At 43.0% G+C, this 23,414-nt stretch overlaps 1 protein-coding gene across 1 annotated transcript in view; it reads left to right on the top strand.

The window, feature by feature from the left end:
* The first annotated feature begins 17,674 nt into the window (after window positions 1-17,674).
* Window positions 17,675-23,414, top strand: part of ITPR2 (inositol 1,4,5-trisphosphate receptor type 2) — a 469,109-nt gene continuing 463,369 nt past the window's right edge. The window contains exon 1 of the mRNA XM_055318489.1: window positions 17,675-17,830. Coding sequence (XP_055174464.1) covers window positions 17,739-17,830 — 92 coding nt within the window. The 5' untranslated portion in view covers window positions 17,675-17,738. The remainder of the gene's footprint in view (window positions 17,831-23,414) is intronic.

The following is a 23,414-nucleotide window of genomic DNA, read 5'->3' as shown; positions in this document are numbered from 1 at the left end:
TTTTAGATTTCACCTGGCAGGATTTGGTTTTGTGACCTTGTGGCTTTGAGGTGGGGATGGCTTCCTTGTTTGGTATTCTGGTTTCTCTGCTCTCTGTGGTAATGTCTCTTGTCTGCCAGGTTGCTGCTTGCTCTGCTGGCATTCTTGGCTGAGGTCTGCACTGATGACTCGTGGTCTGGTCACATAGCTGGACTGGAGCAAAGTGGTTCTCCTTGACTGACTTGGCATTATCTTGCTCAATATGGTTCCATCCAAGTTCCTGCCCTGTTCTCTATCTGGCCACTAGCCTGCTGGATCATGGATCATCTCACCCTTCACCAGAGCAGAGAGTGATTTGTACAGTGGCCCTGTGGCAGCCCGACTAGGTCTCCATTCACATGCCTTTACATTCTTACCCTTAGATTCAGCACTTTGGGGTTCCATCTACACCACACGGAGTAGAAACAAATTTTGGGAACTTGGTCTCAAACTTCCTTCTCTGTCCATTTGCACGGGGTCACTATTTTTTTCTCTGCTATGACATCCTGCCCCTTCCATTAGTGTGGTGACTGCTTGAGAGAGGCAGCCTCCTTTTGCAACCCTAACTGGAAGCAGGGCAAGATCCCTTGTCTTTCCTCAATGCTTCCTTCAAACTAGCCAATGAGCCTTCCTCCCTCCTCCTGTTTCTAAAGTGAGATTCAGAATATCTCACCTCCATCGCCTTCTTCCTTGCCCATTCTTTACTTGTGTTTCATGCATTCTGAGATGTACCTTCCTCCTCCCTCCATCATTATCCCTCTTACAGTCTCTCCTTCCTCCCCCTTCTATTCCTTTTGCTTTTCTTTCTTTCTCTTTCTGTAAGTTTTTAGCTTATAAATTATTATATTAAAGTTTAAAATTGTTCATAAAATAAAGAGGAAAATAACAATTTGAGTAGGAGATGGGATTTTGCCTAACTCTCAGTGAGTATAATTCCATGAGAAGGGAATTGTTTATTTGCTCCTCCCTATTTCAGTGACTTCCTCATAACTTGGAGACTGTGAGTAAATGACAGTTCTTGATGAGATTCTCATGCTTAAAGATAATTATTTATTTGATTCAAATTTTACCTTAATTCAGATTTTAGAATTCCATCTTCAAGCCCAATGAACTGGACTTAAAATTCATAAAATATTTAACAGCAAGGTTTCCTTTTTTCTTAATACCTATCCAATTTTAAATGACTTACAAAAATAGGCTGCCACTTTTTAAAAAAAAATATTTAAGAGAGAGAGAGAGAGAGGACACAGAGCAGAGGGGTGAAGGGGAGGTAGAGAAAGTCACAGCAGACTTCCTTGCGAACATGGAGCCCAACCCCAGGCAAAATCAAGAGTTGGTTGCTTAACTGTGCCACCCAAGCATCCCTAGTCTGGCACTTTCTAATGGATGTTTTGGTCAAACTCCTTGAGGGCAGAAATAGTGTCTTGTCTACTCATTCTTGAATAACTCCATATAGCATAGTTCTTGGCACATAGTAGGTGCTTCATAAATATTTGTGGGGTAAATAAAATGCCAATATGTCTCATTAACTTTGAATAAACAATGGCAGTTAAAGCATTCAAAATGGTCATGTCTACTTGCTTTATAAGAACATTTTCAGGTGGATGACAACACAATTGGTTTTGTTTCCAAAACCTGTGTCTTATCAGGTCCAAGCTGACCTAGTCATGGATGAAAAGAGCACAGAGAGACTAAGTTTTGAGGGAAAAATAATAGAGGCTGATACTTCCATCAGTTTGATGGAAGAAATGGGTAAATATTGAGAACTGGAGCAACATGAAAGCATCTAATGCAATGGAACTCTTAACAGGACTCTTGAGAAAGGACAAAAGGTCTATCAGAAATAAATATGACTGGTGCTGTGGATAATGTCACTTGGATTGGTGGGCTGTGTTGCCACAGGGGTGAGAGTAGAGAAAATGAGATCTCCTCTCTCTATATATCCCAGTCTTTGGTCTAATAATAGGGCTGACAACAAGAAAATCTGCAAAGGAGAAAAAGAAGGTTATGTAAATATTAAATGGGAAGAAAATACTAATGATTGAAAAAGAGATGATGAAACTCTAAGAATGTAAAGTTAATGTAGGTTTGTAATATAGCTACTGAAAAATCAATGTGGTACAAATTTTCATGGGCGTGTGTATGCCTGTGAATTCAGGGAGATCGTATATATTAAGAAATATTAATATTAGTATTAGACACTTAAGGAGAGATTTCAAATGCAGTGGGAATGGGTGAATTGTAACCTGTGAATAAAATAGCATGCGCATCAGAAGTAAACAGAACAGGTGGTGCTAACAAGTTTTCTTAAATATTCATCCACTATTCCCCAGCCACCCTCTAGTACTACCCACTGCCACTGATACATTCTCTCAGAAATTCTACAATGCAAAGACAGACACTTAAACAGACTACAAGGAAGTGAACACGTATTCAAAACCTGGTGTTGTGATATCTTGGTTTACACCCAAACATGGGTGGGAAGTGACGTCTGAGGCAGGTGTCCATCCTTTCAGGGAAATGAAAGTCTGTGTGAAGCAGCTGTGATGGGTGAGTTTTTGAAGGAAAACAGTGTTCTCCAATATAAACCTACTTCTATAGGAAAAGTACTAGAGTAGGTTAGTATAATTAGCATTCTTAAGAGGGATACTATCTGATTGAGCTGCATTTAGGCCCATATATTTGAATATCTGTACAAAACTGCTATTGAAAAGAGTTTAGCATTTTATCTCTCTATCAATATTTCTGTGTCATTTATTGCAAGGTTTATTCAATATCATGCCTGCTCCAGTTTGATAAGCAGAGATTGTAGCAATGATCCATGGCTTAGCCCAAGGCCCATAGCTAAGGCAAAAATGGTAACAGGTTTAGTAGCAACACTTTCCTGGAACATGGCACCAAGAAATAAGCAGACTCCAAACACTGATAAGGTTGTTATGGAGAATTGCATTCCGATCTTAAATCTATTTCTGCCAAGAAGGGTGGATTCAAATTCTGCAGGCTTCTTGGATTTTCACTTGGCACCTTTTTCTACTGAGATGTTCTGAAAGATGGCAGAAGACTGGCCCAGCACATACTGAATTACTAAAATGCCATGAAGCTGTATGGGCTCTGCTTAAGATGTCACTACAAAGAGCATGAGCAACATTTTGTTGAAAATACACATTAATAGGAACAGATTTATTGAAACACCACAATAAAAAGTTTCCAAGCGTATCTTCTGCACAGCTGAATCTAATGATTCCATTTTTCTATTGCCCTTACTTCACTCTGCTTAGACTTTCTTTGAAAAATGTTTCCCATAATTTCTTTTTTTTTAATTTTTCAACTTAAAAGCAAATGTCGTTTATTGCTGTTTTTAAATTTTTTTCACTTAAAAATAACATGTACTCCCTTAAATATTAGGAAAGTAAAAAAACATACCCAAAGTTTTATCATGCAAGTCTTTTTTTCCATATATTTTCCCTGCATTTATTGACTGTACTTAAAGTAGAACTTTTATCCTGCTTTTGAAGTCATGATAAAATTGTTTTATATATTATTAAATATTCTAAACAAGAATAATTGGATGCATAACATGTCAGCTGCTACAGTTTACATCACTAATTTGCTTTTATTCAATATTTACTTCATCTCCAGTGTTTATTATCATTAATACTATGAAAAGCACAATTGTGAATAAAGTATTTTTCAAATATAGGATGATATCCTTAGGATATAGTCAATATTTCCATTTTGCCATTTAAAATGGTTGTGAGACGGGATGAGCACCGGGTGTTATTCTGTATGTTGGTAAATTGAACACCAATAAAAAATTATTTTTATTAAAAAAAATTAAAATAAAATGGTTGTGAAAAAAATTTTAAAAAATGGTTATGAAATATATGAGATTTTTTTTCAATATCAGCATTGGTTATTACAACTAAAAAATATTTTTGCTAATATGATACATGAGAAATGATGTCTCATTAACATATTATTTTAATTTCTTGCCTATAATTAACCTTTTGCCTATAACATTTTGTTGCAAAGTTTTCCCATTTTGTTGTCTAGTTTTTAATTTTATTAGAGGTTTGGGCAGCCTGGGTGGCTCAGCAGTTTAGCATTGCTTCAGCCCAGGGTGTGATCCTGGAGACCCAGGATCGAGTCCCATGTCGGGCTCCCTGCATGGAGCCAGCTTCTCCCTCTGCCTGTGTCTCTGCCTCTCTCTCTCTCTCTCTCTCTCTCTGTGTGTCTCATGAATAAATAAATAAAATCTTAAAAATAATTTTATTAGTTTTCACATAAAAATTCAAAGTTGTAGCAATTAAACTTATTTGATATTTTGCCTTATATTTTTTATATTAATGTATATGTATTGCCTTTCTTAAAAAAGATTTTATTTATTTGACAGAGAGAGAAAGCACAAGCAGGGGGAACAGAAAAGGGAGAAACAGACTGCTGAGCAGGCAACCCAATGCAGGACTTGATCTCAGGACCCTGGGAGGATAACCTGAGCCTAAGGCTGACACTTAACCAACTGAGCCACCAGGTGCCCCTACATATATGTATTTCTAAGTTAAGAAATCCCTTATTTATGGAGTGCAAAATTTAAATTCAACTTGGGGGGGATATTGTAGAATTATTGAGTAATAATATATTCACCTGAATTTATTTTGAATCTCAAGATACCATGTACTATCCTAAAACTGTACTAAACTAGTATTCTCCATATAAGTAAATAATCACCTCAGCATCATTTCTTGAGTAATCTGATGCTTTCTCATTGCTTTTTGATGCTTCCCTTATTGTCTGTTGAGTTCTTACAAATAATAAGGGCTGACGACTGTGGCTATGCACCTACCTGCACAGGTACCTGGTACAGCACACCACCCCAGCTTACCCCCTACATTCCCCACTCTCTGAGTGTTTGCTCTGAGGCTGGATAAGTGCAGGTCACATCTCCAGGAGCATTCCTAGGGAGGCCCAAGCTTCTGACCTCTCTGAAGTTTACTCCTTTGGTGATTTATAAATGTGCCTATCATTTAAATAAACACTCATCTTCCTCCTCTCTGTCCTTCAGATACTCACTTGCCTCACAAACCACCAAATGACTTGAAAAGATAGAAAAACTGGGGGTAAGAGCCCATTTCCAGAGCACTTGCTCTGAGCAGATCATGGAATGGACGTATTATGACCAGGATTTGAGAGTATTTCCTGCATTAATGCTCCAGCACTGTGTGTGGGCAGGAGGGGAGATGCGAGAGAGATACAGGACAGAGTATCGCCTTGAACGGGGGTCATCTGGATGTACCTGCCTGAAATCATGCACATGAGCAAGCCCGCGGGACTGCAGTTCATACCGTGGAGACAGAGGAGAGGAAACCACAGCAAACTTGGGGAGGGGGTCTGGGGGTGGCAGAAAAGAACTTCCCACAGTTCTCCCTGAGTATCTTCCCTGGTTTTGCCCTTATCTGAATTATGGTGCTATTTTATCCTTGTATCTTACAAACTGGGCTACCGTGGTTAGGTTCCTTAACTTCTCTAAGTCTCGGTTCCTGCAGCTATAAAACAGTGTTAAGAGTAGCAATTCTCCTGGCTGCCCGGGTGGCTCAGTGGTTGAGCGTCTGCCTTCAGCCCAGGGTGTGATCCTGGGAACCGGGGATCGAGTCCCATGTCGGGCTCCCTGCATGGAGCCTGCTTCTCCTTCTCCTTCTGCCTCTGTCTCTGCCTCTCTCTCTGTGTCTCTCATAAATAAATAAAAAAAACCTTAAAAAGTAGCAATGATCCCATGGAGGTTAGTTATTACAGAATGTATGAAGAGTGCTCAGCACAGAGAATTGAACATGCTGTCAGTATAGGTTAGCTTCCTTCCTCACAGTCTGTGTCTTTCCCCTCCCAGAATTGTTCTGAAATCTTTTATTCAAAAAAATATTCAAAAAAAAAAAAAAAGAAGAAGAAGAAGAAGTCTTTTATTCAGTTTGGCATTTCCTTTTGGTGAGTTTGGCGTTCCTTGTCTGTGTCGCCTCATCAAGACAGTTTAAAATTCTGAAGTAAACCCTGGGGGACCTGGGACCTGGACTACACTTTGAAAAATCCCTCTTTATTTGGATGTCAGGACTTGAACAGGACTTGAACAGCCCTGATCATAAGATGATCACCTAAAGTCTGTAAGAGGTGAGGGATAGTCAAAGATCTGCATTATGTCTTCCCCATTATCACCCAAGGGACCACAAGCATGACAAGCATGACAGCCTTCTCTGGTGTTCAGGTGGTCATTTTCTCTGTGGGTTTTATCTGCTCCCTTCTGTGAAGAGATAAAAGCAGTCAGCTTGTGGAAGGCAGAGTTCCCATCTCACATTCTTTGATGATTTTGTAGCACCAGGCTGAAAATTTAGTCACCTTTGTTTCTTTTGTCTCCAAATTTGTGTTCCCTATTAAGTTTGAAATTTTCCTATTAAACATTTGATTTTGGGACACCTGGGTGGCTCAGTGGTTGAGTGTCTGCCTACTGCTCAGGGTGTGATCCCAGGGTCCTGCATCGGGCTCCCCGCAGGGAACCTGCTTCTCCCTCTGCCTGTGTCTCTGCCCCTTTCTCCGTGTGTCTCATGAAAAAGTAAATAAAATCTTTAAAAAATAAAGTAAAATAAAATACAATAAACATTAGATTTCTTTCTCTTAAAGACTTTTTAAAAAATTCAAATATTCCTGAAAGGTTAAAATTTCAATAATTATCAGGTGTTTACTGCAGGGACTGATGTGCAAATGGAAGAACTGTTGACTCAGGATCTCTGGAGGCAGGCTGGTGCTGGCTCAGTCACTAGTGTGTCTTCTTGAACAGGTCACCATATCTCTGATGCTTGTTTTTCTTACGACCCTCAATAACTGCTTTTCTCTCGGATAATGATAATCATAACAATAACTAGCATTAATTGAGCACTTTCTTTGTGGCAGGTACTGTACAAAGCCCTTTTCGTGTATTTTCTAATTTAAACCTCACACAGGGGATTCCTGGGTGGCTTAGTGGTTTAGTGCCGCCTTCAGCCCAGGACGTGATTCTGGAGACCCAGGATCGAGTCCCACGTCGGGCTCCCTGCATGGAGCCTGCTTCTCCCTCTGCCTGTGTCTCTGCCTCTCTGTCTCTCTGTGTCTCTCATGAATAAATAAATTAAATCTTTAAAAAAAAATAAATAAACCTCACATAAACCATAGCAGATAGGGCACCATGATTATCCTCATTTTACAGTTAAGGAAAATGAAGCCTCAGTGGTTAATTTTTTTTTGTAAAGACTGGCAAAAGGTAAATTAGCAATTTACATCAGTTCTATGTGATGCTTATATTCTTTTCTTTTTTTTTTTTAAGATTTTATTTATTTGACAGAGAGAGTGAGAGTGAATGAGCTTGAGCACATGCAGGGGGAGCTACAGAAAGGGAGATGCAGGGCTCAATCCTAGGACCCTGGAATCATGACCTAAGCCAAAGGCAGACACTTAACCAACTGGGCCACCCAGGAACCCTGATGGTTACATACTTAAAAACTTCTGCTAAATAGTTATGAGATCCTCTGAAATGATTGATAAATGCTATCCTGATATATAGATGGAAATAAAAAATTACATTTGGGAAAGAATCATTGTAAATTGAAGTAGGCAAGATTCAAAATATTCATGTATTTTTCTTTAAAATTTCCATTCTCCTTTGTTATCAGAAGTAGGCCATTCAATGGCAGGTAGCGTAAATATCTCTAAACGCTATGACCCTATCAAATAAGTTGGAAGAATATTTTAATTGGATGTTAATTTGGGAATTTCAGTGGAGGCATCAGATTACAATGAGACCAAGATGCAAATTTTAAAAGGAACTATCTGAAAACCAGGGCTATCATGTGTAAAAACCCTGCTCCCAGAACAAAGATATAAAACAGTTAAGCTGTTGGAGATAAGAGAGAATTCTGTAAAGATGAGTGCTTTGTAGTGAGTTGCTGCTGTGTTCTGAGTCCTGCTCCGCCTCAGTTCGTGGGAGAGGACCCTGGTGTGGACCGGGAGAGGTAGTGATTGACTCTTACATCTAGTCGAGTGAGAGGAACTTCAAAGGCTCCCTTTGGGGAGCTTGGTGTTTGTCCTCAGTAGGAAAATAAAGTAGACTGATGTCAGACTCCAGCTTTGGAAATAGAGAGGTTAAGGGTCAGGAGATGGGCCGGACAGCATTCTTGGCAGGAAAATCAGACTTGCTGCTGCTTTGAGATTGGCTTGCACTTCCAGGGCTTTCTCAATCTAACAGATTGTTTCTCGTGAACCACATCTTAAAAAGAAAGAAGGTTTGAGATTATTCTTAAATTCTTGTCTAACAGGTAACACTTTGACAGTGATCAGAATTAATATCAACTAGGGGCAGATGTTCCCTGGGGAAGAACACATCATCACATATATAGCATTCTGGCTGGAAATGCTTCATTTCATCTAATTCTGAAGAAATGCAAGACAAATCCAAATTGGGGAATATCCTATAAATAAGTGGCCTGTATGGCCTGTATTCCTAAAAATGTCAATGTCATTAAAGACAGAGGATGGGGATCCCTGGGTGGCGCAGTGGTTTGGCGCCTGCCTTTAGCCCAGGACGCGATCCTGGAGACCCAGGATCGAATCCCACGTCGGGCTCCCGGTGTATGGAGCCTGCTTCTCCCTCTGCCTGTGTCTCTGCCTCTCTCTCTCTCTCTGTGTGACTATCATAAATGAATAAAAAATTTAAAAAAAAAGACAGAGGATGGCTGAGGGATTGGTACAGATCAAAAGAGACTAAAGAGATTGGACTAAATGTTACATGTGATCCTGAGTTGGATTCTGTGCCACAGGAACAAAGAAAGTGCTTTAAAGAACACTATTTGGACAATGGATACATTGGAATACGGGCAGTAGATTAAAGTTTTTGATCAATGTTATATTTTCTGAACTTGATCATTGTACTGTGGATATACAGTAGTCCCTCCTTATCCCTGGTTTTCATTTTTCCATGACGGTTTCAGTTACCCTCGATCAATTGTAGTTTAGAAGCAGGGTATCCTCCTGATGAATCATCAGAAGGTCAGTAGCCTAATGCTACGTCACAATGTCTACGTCATTCACCTCACTTCATCTCATCACATAGGCATTTTGTCATCTCACATCATCACGAGAAGAGAAAGAGTGCAACTACAGTATGAGAAGATATTTTGAGAGAAAGAAGCATTCACATAAAATTCACATAAGAGTATTACAGTATATTGTTATTTATAATTGTTCTTTTATTATTAGTTATTGTTGTTAATCTCTTACTGTACCTAACTTATAAATTAAATCTCATCATAGGTATGTATGTATAGGCAAAAATATGTTTTGGTACTATCCGTGGTTTTAGGCATCCACTGGGGGGCTTGGAATGTGTCTCCTGAGGATAAGCGGGGACTACTATATAAGAGAATCTCACTTTAAAAATACATGAAGTATCAAGAGATGAAGAGCATGATGTAATCCACTCAAATAATTTTGAAAACAAGTTGTGTGTATGTGTGAGAATAGAGAAAGACAATGATAAGCAGACATGGAAAATTATAAAAATGCTGAATTTGGAGCAAAGTTATGTACTCTGTAACTTTTCTGTGTTTGTGATTATTTTAAAATTAAAATGAAAAAAGAAAACAAAATGGAAATGAAAAACAAGTTATTTTCTCAGCAAGACCTCCCACTAGCCAATGTTTGTTTTAACCTTGCCTCCTACAATCTGTGCTCACACATAGTTCTCCGTTCAGAAATGATGGTACACCTCGCCCCAGACCTGCTAAATCAGAATCTCTGGGAATTGGGCCCAGGGATCTGTGTTTCAATTCTCCAGATGGGTCTTATATACACTAAAGTTTGAGAAGCACTGGTTTAGACTAGTCAGGAGCCATGCTTGGAATTGGGGTGTGGTGTTAATCCATTCTGTTGGATATGGGGGAAAGGTGATGGCTATCAGGGATGTGACCACGGTATCTAACTTACAACAGTGGGTGAGGATAGATATGAGCTTTTCTTTCTATATTCTCCCCAATACCATCCACTGTTCTTCTAGCATATAGTTAGAGACCTCAAGTACACAGTATTTTTTAGTCCAAATTTTCACATCAGGAAGTATAAATGACGAATGTATATTTAAGAGAAAGCAAATCCATGGATACTTCATAGGGAATATATATCAATTATGGTGGGGACAGTTGTCCATTTTCTGCTGAGGTAGTGAGGAGTGCTAGAGCTTTTTCCTTGTCTCCATGGATAATGTTTTTTTTTTTTCCATGGATAATGTTTTGGAGGGAACATGTAAAGAGTGGTAGCGCTCGTAAGACAAGGAGTCCTGGCCTTGAATCTCCTAATTGGAGGCAACTTGGTATGTCAGACTTGCTGATCTGTCTGAGAAGAGAAAGAGAATTGAAGAGAGATGGAAAGATTGATGGGATGAGGGGCCAGGGAAGTATTTTGTATAGCCACTCTGGCTCAGTAGGGATGTCTGAATCTAGAGTTGGCTATATAATTTTCAGGGCCCAGTGCAAATGAAAATGTGGGACCTCTTGTTCAAAAATGAGACTTTCAAAAAAAATGAGACTTTCAAGATGGTGCCAGCAAAATATCAAACCAAGAATGGGGCTCTTTTAAGCACTGGACAATGGGCTACAGCGCAGGTTGCACAACCATAAAACAGATCCTGCTTGCATCTCCCATGGTCAAAAGGAGAACATGCTTGCTAGAATTCCACTCAAGAGGAGGTCTGCCTGTGGAATATACTGTCAATGATGGAGTTACAGGGGTTTGGAAGAAGTCAGGCCAGGGGCAGCTCTCCCACTTCAAAGAACTATGCCCAGAAATCCTTTTTTTTTTTTCTTCCAGAAATCCTTAAGAGCTGCTAAAAACGTCACCCATGGGCCCAATAGAGAGCTAACATTTGACACCTACCTGAATGCAACCAGTCAGGGTTGGCCAAACAGCAAGAGTCAAGATGACTGAATCACACGCTCAGTTCAGAATGATGTTTGCCCATTTCCTCATGATCCTACTTCCCTATCTCAACATGGAAGGAGATCAAATGTGAAGATGTATGGATAGGATTAAAAGAATAGCCCCATACTCCCTTCCTCATGGCTGCCTCATTAATCTAAGGAAGTTTGGAAGAGATGAGACCAACATTTTAAACTGACCTGGAATGGGGCCATGAGTGTATATTTAATAGCTGAAAATAACCAAATCCAAGGGCTGTCGTTGAAATATCATTAAGGAAGAGATATGTAGTTTTGATGTTGCAAGGCAGTGATTTAAAAACTCATATTTTATTTGTACTTCAGGAGGCAGACTGCTTAATAAGCCAGTTACGATTTTTAATTTATTTATTCATGAGAGACAGAGAGAGGTAGAGACAGAAAGGCCAAGAGAGAAGCAGGCTTCCTGCAGGATTCCTGATACAGTACTTGATCCCAGGACCCCAGGATCACAACCTGAGCCAGAGGCAGATGCTCAACCACTAAGCCACCCAGGTGCCCCTCAATAAGCCAGTTATATATTAAAATTATATTTATGGGGATCCCTGGGTGGCTCAGCAATTAAGCACCTGCCTTCGGCCCAGGGTGTGATCCTGGAGACCCGGTATCGGGTCCTGCGTCGGGCTCCCTGCATGGAGTCTGCTTCTCCCTCTGCTGTGTCTCTGCCTTTCTCTCCCTCTCTCTGTGTGTCTCATGAATAAATAGATAAAATCTTTAAAAAAATTATATTTAGTGCAAGACAGGAAATGAGGAAATCTCTTCATGAATCAGTTGATGGATCACAGATTACAAACCCTTTCACTTCTAGTCTTGATCTGAGGATATCCAAGTCAACAGTGAATATAAACCACCCTGTAAATATCTCTGATGAAAGAACGTTTAACTGGGCACTAATTTTTTCATATAATCAGTCTTTTGGGAGTAAACACTTCAAATATTATAATACTATGCTATACTCTATTTGTTACCTCTCTCTCTTTTTTTTTAAAGATTTTATTTATTTATTTATTCAAGAGAGACACACAAACAGAGAGGCAGAGACAAAGGCAGAGGGAGAAGCAGGCTCCCTGCAGGGAGCCTGATGCAGGACTCTATCCTGGGTCTCCAGGATCAGGCCCTGGGCCGAAGGTGGCGCTAAACTGCTGAGCCACCTGGGCTGTCCGTCCTCTTCCATAGATTTTTTTTTTTAGGGCAATGATGACTGGGCTTTTGCTGAAGAGATTCATGTTCTCAGCACAGGAGATTCTTTGAATGCCATTTGGTCGAATTGATGTTTGTCACATATACTGCTGTTCTTCTCAGAGGAAATAAAGATCCTTAAGCATTAAAAAATTCCACATCAGGGATGCCTCGTGGCTCAGTCGGTTAAGTGTCCAACTCTTGATTTCGGTTAAGGTCATGATCTGAGGGTCATGAGATCAAGCCCTGAGTGGGGCTTCTTGCTCAGTGTGGAGTCTGCTTAAGATTATCTCCTTCTTTCTCGGTCTGCCTCCTGCCCCTTGCCCGCCCCCCCCCCCCGCTTCAAGTATGTGCTCTCTTTCTCTCAAAAAAAAAAATTCCCCATCAATTATTTCTTGTTACATTAATCTATCAGCTCTTTATTGAAGTCCTAAATGAGGACTGCTGGGGGATAAGGGATAAAATGTGAATTAGACACCGATCTCATTCTCGGAATGCTTAGTTTGGTATGGCTCAAGATGTATGGAAATAACAAGAAGGCAAGGTGGAAAGTATTGAGTGATACCTGAAAAGAGATGTGCCCTTTGACAGGGCAACTGGGTTCCTGTCCTGGGCTCTGAGTTTTAGAGGGCCCTGTTGTGGACCAAGGAGACATGATCACCAGCAGCCTGAGTTTCCTCCTACTTCTAGAATATGTTCTGGGTATCTGAGACCCAAGAATCCCACACATAGATGGTCCCTTACCCAACCTTCCCAAGTGTAGACTGCACATCTGTTGTGTGGAGGGGCGGCCCAAGAAGTGGTCAAGGACTGATGTGTGCAGGGATGTAGATAGGAAGAACTTGGAAATGTAGGCCAGTTTTCCCTATACTACCTGTAAAAGTTTATTAGCTTATTTCACAACTTTTAATATTCAGACTATATTACAAGGGTCCCCAATTACTCTTGTCCTGGAGACCCACAAATGTTAGGGGCAGGGTGGCCTGGCTATGGGAATTGATGAAGAATGAGGACATGGCCTTGGCACTATCTGCAAAGCCTTACTGGGGAGGTGGAGCTTGAATAGGCAGAGGAGGGAGAAGGGAAGGAGGAGGAGGAATTTCTGGCAGAGGGCGATGTCACACTCAGAGACATGGAACTGAAAGAGCTAGCTTGTATGTGGGAAGTTGAACTTTCTGTGAGGACATCAGGAGTGGAAGACTAGAAACCCAGGTTAGAAAAGGAGAAGGAGACGGGATCATGGAACACCCAGAACGCTGGGCCATGACGACGTGTCTTGTATTCTCAGCACAGGAGATCCAATGGACCGATGTTCACAACGTCTAGTAATCACTCTGGCAGGTTAGGAACTTTTTTTTTTAAGATTTTATTTATTTATTCATGAGAGACACGCAGAGAGAGGCAGAGACAGAGGCAGAGGGAGAAGCAGGCTCCATGCAGGGACCCTGATGTGGGACTCGATCCCCGGACTACAGGATCATACCCTGGGCCGAAGGCAGACGCTCCATCACTCAGCCACCCAGGCGTCCCAGGTTAGGGTCTTTGACCTTCCTTCTGTAGATAGTGGAGTGTCATTGTAAGTTTGAAAAGTTTTGATCAGATCAACTTTGTAAGGAGGGAGTGCTGGTTTGCCGTGAGGACGGTGGGCAGGGGAGACCGCAAGGGTGGGGATGGGGACCATGATGAGCAACAGTACAGAATGAGCAAGGATAGTGGGCAAGGTCAAAAGGAAACAAACATATCTGAGATAATAGAAGAGGAAGAAATAGATAAAGGAATAAAAATGACTCCAAAACTTGGTGCGTGGATTCTTAAGAGGTTGGCAAAGCCGTTTGATGAAAAAGGTGGTTGCTGGAGGCACCTGGGTGGCTCAATCAGTAGAGCATGCAATTCTTGATCTCAGGTGGTGAGTTGGAGCCCCATGTGGGGGTAGAGTTTAGTTAAAAAAAAAAAGCAGAAGGTGATTCCCATTGAAAGCTGGGACATCTTTGACCTTGCAGAGTTAGCCAGATGCTTAGTGAGGAATTAATAGTTTTACCACACCTGGAGTTTCGCTGAATTCTTTTCAGTTGTACTCTAACACCTTTCTTGGGTCTGAGCAGCTGGATATGAGGCCACCCTTGTCCAAAGGTGTTGGTTGGGACCAAGGGCACGGAGATCAGGTTAAAGAAAAAAAAAAAAGATGCTGACCGCAAGTGTAAGTTTGAAGAATGCTTTTCGAGTCTCTTTTTAAACTTACCTTTTATTCCTCTCCGTCTCCCCCCACGAGACTGTTTCTTTTCCACTGATTTTTAAAAAGATTTATTTGAGGGATCCCTGGGTGGCGCAGTGGTTTGGTGCCTGCCTTTGGCCCAGGGCGCGATCCTGGAGACCCGGGATCGAATCCCACGTCGGGCTCCCGGTGCATGGAGCCTGCTTCTCCCTCTGTCTATGTCTCTGCCTCTCTCTCTCTCTCTGTGTGTGTGACTATCATAAATAAGTAAAAATTTAAAAAAAGAATAAAAAGATTTATTTGAGAGAGAGAGTGTGAGCAGGAGAGAGAGAGGGAAAGGGAGAGGGAAAAGCAGGCTCCTTACTGAGCAGGGAGCCGGATGTGGGATCATGACCTGAGCTGAAGGCAGACACTTAGGCAACTGAGCCACCTAGGCACCCCTCCACTGACTTTTCCTCTAAAAGCCTTATTGAGATATAATTCATATACCACAACTCATCCATTTAAAGTGCACAATTTAGTTTTTTTTAAAGTAGGTTTTAATATAGCCACAGAATTGTACAACATTCACCAATTAATTTTATAACATTTTTGGCTTCCCAAAAAGAAACCCTGTGCACTTTATTTACCTACTCCAAGCTCTTTTTATCTCCATGGATTTGCCTATTCTGGACAGTTCATATAAATAGGATCCTATATGATCTTTATGTCTGATTTCTTTCACCTAGAAGAATTGTTTTAAGGTTCATCCATGTTGTAGCATGTATTAGTACTTCATTCCTTTTTATGGTCAAATAGTGTTCCATTGTGCTTATGTATTCATCAACTGATGGACATTTGGGAAATTTCCACTTTGGGCTTTTATGAATAAAGCTACTATGAAGATTTGCGTACAAGTTTTGTGTACATATATATGTGGTTTCATTTCTCTTGGATATATATACCTAGAGATGGGTTTTCTGGGTTTCAAATGGTAACTCCATGTTACCAACTTTTTAAGGAAGTCCCAAACTGTCTTCCAAAGTGCTGTGCCATCTTACATTTCCACTAGCAGTGTTTAAGCATTTCAATGCCCAAGGAAAAACATTTATGACTTTGAGCAATAATTGTTGAGCATCCATTACATGTATGGCACAGGACTGTGCAGGATGGGCAATGATAGAATGTAATACACAAATCCCGCGGATAAATAGAAACCTCTATTTCCAGGGTCATTATTATGTTCCCCCTGAAGCTTTTAAATAGTTCATGTTCAACGTCTCGGAGGCCCCAAACAGTAATATGTAGACAGAGGAGGGTTTCTATCCTGTAACAGGCATTTCTAAGTTGCTAAGTACCCTTTTCCAAAGGAGAACACAGAACTAAAGAGATCTATCAGCTGCATGGTAGGATGATGACTGGGTCCAGTTTATCTCAACACTTACAGGCTTTGCCAGGGGCGGGGGCATTTCCTGGATTCTGAGTCTCACACTATTCTCTTCTTTCCTGCAGGCTTTCTAAACACACACATTTGAATATTAAGCATACTCTTCTTTCATATTCCATCGTGTGATTATAAGTCTCAACCAAACCCATGTATGTACCGTAAGACATGTGAAACATTTCTGAACTATAAGTTTTGGTCAGTTGCACAATTTGACATACGTCCCTCTGCCAGCCCCGAGTTCCTCTGCCTTTCTGTAAACTTTGCTCTGTGGAGATTACTGAGGACCCAATTCTTTGATCGGGCTGCTAGTGTCATAATCCACGTTTAAAAAAGAGTTTGCCTTCTCCAGGTCTTCCAGAAAGGCAGGGCAAAAGGCTTCTAAAATGATAAGATGAGGGATACAAAATCAACAGGTCTGCAAACGTGTCTTGCCACCACTTTCATCTGTGACCGTTAGAGCTTTAACACTCAGCAGCTTAACAGGTAAGGACATGAAGATTGTCAGTGGGATGGTGACAGCGGGCTCACAGAGGTGGAAGGTTCAACCTGGGCTATGAGTTAAGGAAGCAGAGGAGGCGTGTCCTTGGAGGCCAGACGGAGGTTCACCGCACCGGTTGGCTGCAAGAATTGCTGGCTCAGCCAGGTGGCCAAGTGACGTTTACCTCCGTCGAGGTTTGCGTCCACCTGGACATCTGCTGACTGGTCAAGTTTCACTAACGCCATATACTGGAGAGAAAATCCAAAACTACATACTTCAAATAGATAGAGATCCATCCTCCCTCCCTCCAAATAGATACAGACCCATCCATCCTCCCTCCCTCCCTCCCTCCCTTCAAATAGATACAGACCCATCCATCCTCCCTCCTTCCCTCCCTCCCTTCAAATAGATACAGATCCATCCTTCCTTCCTTCCAATAGATACAGATCCTTCTTCCCTCCCTTCCTTCCAATAGATACAGATCCTTCCTTCCTTCCTTCCTTCCTTCCTTCCTTCCTTCCTTCCTTCCTTCCTTCCTTCCTTCCTTCCTTCCCTCCCTCCCTCCCTCCCTCCCCCCTCTTTCCCTCTGTCTTTATTATGCATTTGTTTTTATTTCTGCTTCCCGCCTGACTTCAACACCTTCCTCTCCCTCCGACAGCACCCCCGCCCCCCCCGCCCCGTCCGGGGGGCTCCGGCTCCACCTTTTTCATCTCCAGGCGTTTAGCAGGCTCAGCGCACCGCGCGCTCCTCCGCGCCCGCGCCAAGGCCAGTGGGCCCCCCCCCCCCGGCCCCCTTAACAGCCCGGGGAAGACGTGCCGGCCGCGCAGCTCTTCGCCGTCCCCGGCGGGGACCGCCGCTCGCCAGCGCGCGCCGCTTCCCGGGTGGCCGGGCCCGGCAGCGCCGCCCCGCCCGGGCCCAGCTCCGCCCCCGGCCGCCGCTCGCTGATTGGCCTCCCGCCCCCTTCCCCGGGCTCCTCTCCTCCCCTCCGCCCGATGGGCCTCGCCACCTGGTCCAAAAATTCCCCCGAGGGGACCGAGGGGCTCGGCGGCCGGCGGCACCCACCGGGCGGCGGGGCCGGGCGCGCTGGGGCGCAGGGCGGGGAGGGGACGCGGAGGAGGCGGGAGGAGGGGCGAAGGTGTGGGAGACAAAACTTCTGAAAGGAACAGGAAACCTGCCGGGGAGGCGGCGGCCGCGGCTCTCGGGGCGCCGGGGCGGCGAGGTCGCGGGGGGCGCGGCGGGGCGGGCAGGGCTGGGCCGCGACACCCGGTCACCGGGCCGTGCCCTCCGCCGCCGCCGTGGGCGCCGCCGCCGCGCGCTCCGTTCCGCCTCTGCCGCGCGGCTGCCGGAGAGGGCGGCGAGGGCGCAGGGAAGAGGAGGGACGTGTGCTCCGGAGCATGAAGCAGCATGTCTGATAAGATGTCCAGCTTCCTCTACATAGGGGACATCGTGTCCCTGTACGCGGAGGGCTCGGTCAACGGCTTCATCAGCACCCTGGGGTAAGCCGGGGGGGGGGCGGGGGCGCGGGCGCGGGCGCCGGCCCCCCAGCCCTGCCCGCCCTGCCCGCCCTGCCGGCCCTGCCCGCCCGTGCGCGCGCGCCCCCGCCCCGGGGCGGCCTGGCGGCGCGGCCGGGGCTCCCCGCGGACAGCGCCCGGGCGCTCGCTGCGCGCCGGCGGGGAGCTGCCCCGGGAGGCGAGGCTTTCCCAGCCGCGTCGTCATCCGAAGCTCAGACAGAGCCGCGGCAGAAAAGGAGGAAGTGATTCAAGAGCCCCGAGCCAGGGCCCTTGCGAAGAAGTCTTCTCCGGCTCCTCCCCGGGGCGTTTGGGTTAAAGTGTCTGTGCCCCCTTGGGGTGCAGCAGACGCGCGCCTCGACCACCCTGGAGCCCCCCTCGGTGCCCGGGTCGGCCTGTGAGCCGATCCCGCGATGCGCTGCCGTGAGCCCGAAAGTGTGGCTTTGCCCTTGCGGGGTGGCTCACCGTCCCGTCTCCGCTGGAGGAGTTTTCTCTGGGCTTTGCCAAACGGGGACTTGGCCCGCCGTCAGGGGTGGCCTAGGGGCGAGGGCAGCGCTGTGACCCCTCACAGGTCCCCAAGGGCCTCCTGGGTTCCAGAGCTCGGACGGGCTTTTCCCCTTCTCGGGCCTTGGCCCACTGAAATCCTCAACCTCTCCTGGAACTCAGCCGAGTGCAGGGCTCTGGAGACTCGAGTTGATTTATGAATGGGGGAAATATGTCTATAAACATAGCATGTGCTACTTGCTGAAATAGGACTTCCTTGATTACTGGTATTTTCTCTCTGTCCTGACTGTGAATACCGGTTAGCAGCTTAAATGCACAGGGCAGTGCATTTTGATGCGCACGCATTTCTTTCTTTCTTTCTTTTATTATTATTATTATTATTATTATTTTTTTTTTGGTGACTTTATGGTCTCAGTACTTAAGACTGCCCCGTCTTCCAGATTTCAGGCTGCGGAACTGGTGTTTCCACTCCTGGTTGGTCACTGTTTTCTGCTGTTAGGTTTTAGGGCACATGACGGAACAGGCAGTGTCCTTGGACCGTGACTGTGAGCCGTATTATAACGGAGTGACAGGGGATGAGGAAGTCACCAGGACTTAAAACAGCTTGTGTTCATTGTGCATCTCCCCTAATCCGGGAAGGAAGGGAGGGGGATATAATGTTATCCCTGTAAGGTGGATGTTAATTGTGAAACTGAAGTGTGGAAGAAAAATGTATCAATGGCCAAATGCCTATGTTGGGTTTGTTCCTGACAGTATCGGGTCAGTTTTTGCAACCCCAACAACGTTTTGCAGATGAACTGGGCTGCACTTCACCTTTTCCCACCCTAGACTCTCTGGGTGGTGGTTAAGCAGGAAATGCCCAGGCCCAAAATGTTTAGTGTCAGATCCTGGCGAATCCGCATGTGAACCTTAGGACCCTGAGCAGAGTTACAAAATTGCTCTGTATCTCAGTTTCCTCATGTCTGAAAATGGGAATGATAGTGGTTTCTGCCTCAGAGGGCTGTGGTGAGGACGGAAGGGAGTTAATACATGTAAAATGCTTAGCACAATACCTGGCACATAAAAAGCCCTTTTGTAGGTGTAGGCAACTGTAATTATCACTACCTTGGTGACTGTGAGCAATAGTTACACTTGTAGACAAAATAATGAAAAGGACTAGGAATAGAGCATACAACCTAGACAAATAAAAGGGCATGTTTTTGTAGTATCTTGTTCAGCAAAGGTATGTGTTTGTGTACCTATACACACATGGGGCTAGAGATGGTAAATCAGGAAGCTACAACTCTAGCGGTTGTGCAGTCTCTCCTGCTCATTTTAGAGATCAAGGAACCGAGGGGAAAAGAAATGAAACGACTCGCCTAAGAATCAAGACATTAATGCCCAAAGCTGAAACCGTAACCCTGTCTCCAGATTCCCAGCAAAGTGTGTGTTTCTTTGGTTACACATCATTAATAAAAATAAAGCCTTGATAAAAGTAAGCTCGACCTTTAATGAGGCATATGTTTCTAGAAATATTTATCTGTATTCAGTATTTCTTGCTGGTGTTTTGAAGGCTGAGTTCCCTTAGGATGTGTGTAGTAGTACTGTTCTGTTAACAAACCGAGGCTTGTTGAGGTTCCTATGACAAGACCTCTGTGCAGTTCCATCCTAAGGTGAGGAAGGATCTTTAGAAGTGCTGCCCTTGGTGAAGCTGGGTGCTTTGGATATTCTTTTTCTCTAACTTGGGGAGCTAAAAATTTGTTTTAAAGTTTCTGATTGCTGTGTTAGCTCTTTATCTGCTTGACACTTGATAGCATGGTGGTTTTTCAAATTCAGCCTGAGGGAGTAGTTAGTGAGAACTTAATTTACGCAGCATTTCAAAGTAATTCTTGGTAAAGGTACTTGTCTGTAAAGAAATTTTGTTTGCCCTTAACATTTGGTGTGAAAGGGAGTTTTGGAGGATATGCATTGTTCTACTTAGCTTTAAGGAAGTTTTGCAATAAGGTAATGAATTTTTCTGCTGAAAAAAAAAAATCAGGTTCACTCTGTGAGAGTTTAGCAGGCTTCTCAGAGGTACTTCCTACTGGAAGTGTGGGAAGATTTTCATAGGCTCTGTGACCCAGCTTCTAAGTTCGATTTTTCAAGTCTGTGAAAATTAGAATGTCCCAGTTGCAAAGATTTGCATTTCCTCTTTTTTTCTCCGGTTATTCTTTAACCAATACTTACCTGGTGTTTCTGAATCCGTTTGTTGCTGACTGAAGTGTTATACTCCCAGCTTGAATAGGTGCAAAAGGGGCCCAGTTTGTATTTTCTTTTTTTTTTTTCCAGTTTGTATTTTCTAACGTAACTTTTCATCTAAAGACCTATTTAGGAAATCATCTAAAGTCCTATTTAGGAAACGATTATATTGATTTAAGGAGGGACGCCTGGGTGGCTCAGTAGTTTAGCATCTGCCTTTGGCTCAGGTCATGATCCTGGGGTCCTGGGATTGAGTCCCCCATTGGGGTCCCCACAGGAAACCTGCTTCTCCCTCTACCTATGTCTCTGCCTCTCTCTCTGTGCCTCTCATGAATAAATACATTTAAAAAAACAAAAAAAAAATTGATTTAAGGAAAACTGCTTATTTATTATTATTTATTTATTTATTTATTTATTTATTAAAGATTTTATTTATTTAAGAGGGAGAGAGAGAATGAGAAGAGAGAGTGGCAGAGGGAGAGGGAGATAGAGAGGGAGAGGGGGAAGGAGAGGGAGAAGCTGGTTCCCCACCGAACAGGGAGCCTGAAACAGGGCTGGATCCCAGGACCCCTGGATCATGACCTGAGCTGAAGGCAGACGCTTAACTGACTGAGCCACCTAGGCGCCAGAGAACTGCTTTAAATCCTAGAGAATGAAGATCCTAGAGAATGAACATATATTGTAAATAATTTTTTGCTAATGGTACATTTTAGGATTGTCATCTTTAATTTTTAAAGGGAAGGGGGGAATTTTGGAATCTGCTGTACGATTTCAAATGCAGTAGTAATTGTTCCTTCTGTTCTTTTAAAGTTTCGTTATCCTGAGACTGACTTTGCTGGCTTTTGCCATATCGGACACTTCATATTTCTGGGTCCATCCACTTGACCAGTGGTTAGATGCCATACAGTGGGAATGAGCATAGCAGAACTTCCGGGATGGGTGGGATAGAATCAGGGAAAAGGTATTTAACTCCGTCATTATCCATCCTCCATAGGATTGAGAGGTTTAGCAGATGACATGTATGCATCTGTGTGTGTGTGTGTGTGTGTGTGTGTGTGTGTGTGTGTAAGTGATTGTTGCCTTTGGTTTGAAATTTCATCATAGGATCTACTAAGAATCAACACCCACTAGTTAATGCCTTAGTCACTGATGCAGTGACTGCAAAGCACCTTCAGAGTCTCTTAGCCAGGATGCCAAAAGGTTGGGGCCCTATTTTTACTTTCTGCTTGATTTTGGCCAATTCAGTGAACTTTTCAGTTCCTTTGTTTCCATGTTCAATGGCAGACGTGAGGTAGGGTGGTGGTGTGTCACATAATTTATAATTCGTTCCTGGGATGAATGAAACTGCAAATGTGTGCCTTTTATTGTTCCAAGTTACAGTCCAGCTCCGGTTAACGTTTTTGATATTTAAATATTTGCAGATTTGTTTTATTATCGTCTTCTTTTTGTCATTGAATTATGCTACTCTTATTATAGTTTTAAAAATCTTTCCCTTACTAGGACTATCTGATCAGTGAAGAGTCAAATAGATGAAGCAAGGAATGGTTATGGTCAAGTTTTATTTCAGAATAGTTTGTAGGTTATCTTTAGTCTTCCAAATAGAAGCCTTCAGATTAACAGCCAGTATTTCCTGCTATCATTAGCTATGTAAATATAACTTTGTTTTGGCTAAGGCATATGTTATTGTGATCAAAATATCTAAAAATCCATTGAATATTTGCATGCCTGTTCAGTGGGGAGGAAGAAGACCTTAGAATCTTGAATACTTGGTTGTTTTGGAAAGTCTAAGGGTTAGTAGTGTCATGTTATGGAACTTGAAATCTGCTCAAGTACAGAGACACTTTCTGAAGTGGCGAACATAAAGTCTATTTTAAGCTAAAAGGTTGACTGTTTCATAAACTTAGAAGTCATTCTTTTTGACCCTCTTTTGTGGAGAGAGCTCAGTTAGGTAAACAACCATCCCTCCTCAAAGTCCCCTGATGCTTCGTTCTGATAGACTAGAATTCACAGAAAACTGCTTAGCCTTATTCTGGGTTTAACAGAAGATTTTTTTTTTTTTTTTGGCCTAGGTAGCACATTTCATAAGCACATTTTTCCCTTGGAACTGTTTTTGTACAGATGGAATATAGATAACTCACAGAAAATAGAATACTATAGACTCATAATTTAAAACTGAAATTCCAGGCACAGGGTGTGTCTTCATATATAAATCTAGAAGAATAAGTAATAGTGAACTTCTATGACAAAATTATAGCACAATAGCCGAATGACTTTTATTCTTTTTTTTTAAACACCAGTTTTTGGTAACATCATCAGATTACAATGAGAAGTGAAATTTTATGATCATTCATTCATTTAATGGATAAAACTGCCTTTCAAAGGTATTGATGCCTTTTTTTTATGGTTACCTTTCTACCCTCATGCAGATTTAAATAGGAAAGTTTTCAATATATGTCTTCAGAAAACCGTAATTCTAATTAAAGAAATGCAAAACAATATGTATGGAAAATAGGGAAAGAAAATAGAGCAGCATAGTAAGCACTGGTGGCACTCATGGTGAATGGATAGGTGATTTTTATTTTCATTTTTGTATATCTTGTATCTCCCAGATTCTATATGTTTCTTTATTTTTTTATTTTTTTTTTAATTTTTATTTATTTATGATAGTCACACAGAGAGAGAGAGGCAGAGACACAGGCAGAGGGAGAAGCAGGCTCCATGCACCGGGAGCCCGACGTGGGATTCGATCCCGGGTCTCCAGGATCGCGCCCTGGGCCAAAGGCAGGCGCCAAACCGCTGCGCCACCCAGGGATTATATGTTTCTTTAATTAAACATCTATTACTGGTATAG

The sequence above is a fragment of the Nyctereutes procyonoides genome, unplaced genomic scaffold, assembly GCF_905146905.1.
Source record: "Nyctereutes procyonoides isolate TBG_1078 unplaced genomic scaffold, NYPRO_anot_genome, whole genome shotgun sequence".
In the NCBI taxonomy this organism is placed as follows: domain Eukaryota; kingdom Metazoa; phylum Chordata; class Mammalia; order Carnivora; family Canidae; genus Nyctereutes; species Nyctereutes procyonoides.
Note: the sequence above shows the minus strand (reverse complement) of the source record. Positions and strands in the feature narration are given on the sequence as shown.